Genomic DNA, 1,456 nt, shown 5'->3' with positions numbered 1-1,456 from the left:
GATTTGAGTAGGCCCATGGGAAACATAACAGAAGAGTAAAAACCACGTAGGCAACTTAATCGCTGCAGATTTCCATCCAATTTTATCGCTATTGTTATGCTTTAGGTCCCCTTTTTAAATTCACCGTTCATATTATGTACCTCATACATCAGCAACAAAAGGCGGTTTTTGCAGAGTCTAAGAATTGGTTTTATTTAAACTTGGAAGTAAGAAAACGCCTTTCTGGGGGTGAGTGGGTTGCCTGAAGTCGGAGTGACCCCCAGTGGCCACCCTTCTGTATCACAGCCCAGCAGGTTAAACCCCGACCAGCTGTGCGCAGCGCTGAAACCTCTGGCAGAAGATGAATGATGTAAGTAGCAGCTCATACTACTCCCAGTTGTATTTTATTTAGCAACAGTGAGAAAGAGTCTAAGCAAGAATAAGGATTAGGGAATGAAAGCATTTTGAGTGGATAATTGCACCACTTAGGACAGTCTCATTTATTGCACAGTGTTTCTTTTTCCTCCCCCTGCCTTTTTTTTTTTTTTTCTTTTTTTTTCTTTTTTTTCCTTTTAGGATTATCTACAACAGAACAGTGATCTGCTTTCATGGCTTTTTAACATCATGTGTTGCAGGTATGACTCTGATGGCCACCTAACCAATGCCACATTCCCAACTGGGGAAGTCAGCAGCTTCCACAGCGATGCAGAAAAACTGACACGAGTGGAACTTGATACTTCAAACAGAGAGAATGTGATCACAGCCACAAACTTCTCAGCTACCTCTACAATATATACTTTAAAACAAGGTAATGTAAGCATTTCTGTTATTTCTTCCCTAATGGTTATGTTTCAAACTCTAGGCATGATGGCATTCTTAACTGATTTCCACAGAAACAGATTAGAATTAGTTCATTTCTTTATCCCTTGCTTCAGTGCAAAGACAAGGCTGCCTGGCACAGCTCTGCCTGCAGTGAGGAGTGACAGCATCCAGGCAGGAGAAGGGGAGGGTGCAGCGGCTCTGTGCCTTTGCAGCCTTTTGGTGGAGACCCGCTCTGGGCCCACACCTTGCTTCTGGCAGTTTTGGGGAGGAGGGAGCTATGCTAGGTCACCCCAGCTGTGCTCAGCAGCCCTCTGCAGCACAGTCCTGAGCCTCTGGAGCTGCTTGCTGTGCCACTGTTGCTGACCCTTTCATTTTTCTGCCAACAACCACTCCCCAGTCAGTCTCTTGCACCAGGCTTCTGGCTTGTGGCTGACCCCAGGGTCCTGATGCTAATGGGAAACAGAAGAATGTTTTAGTATGTTGATACAGGGAAAAAGGACAGAATGAGAGACTGGCCATCATCCTAGACATTTTTAAAACAGTTTTCATGCTTGACCTCAGATACTCATTGCAGTCATTCAAGCAGCACACTATTCTGTCAACAGTTCCCAATGTGCTAAAATCATCGGAATATCAGTGGTCAAAACCCAGCCTT

At 44.6% G+C, this 1,456-nt stretch overlaps 1 protein-coding gene across 1 annotated transcript in view; it reads left to right on the top strand.

Annotated features, from left to right (window-relative positions):
- Positions 1-1,456, top strand: part of TENM1 (teneurin transmembrane protein 1) — a 227,434-nt gene that overhangs the window by 209,790 nt on the left and 16,188 nt on the right. The window contains 1 exon segment of the mRNA XM_009997127.1: positions 615-787. Within this exon segment, the coding sequence (XP_009995429.1) occupies positions 615-787 (173 nt within the window).

This window comes from Chaetura pelagica, unplaced genomic scaffold, assembly GCF_000747805.2.
Source record: "Chaetura pelagica isolate M959 unplaced genomic scaffold, ChaPel_1.0 scaffold344, whole genome shotgun sequence".
Classification (NCBI taxonomy): Eukaryota; Metazoa; Chordata; class Aves; order Apodiformes; family Apodidae; genus Chaetura; species Chaetura pelagica.
This window is presented reverse-complemented; position numbering and strand designations above follow the sequence as displayed.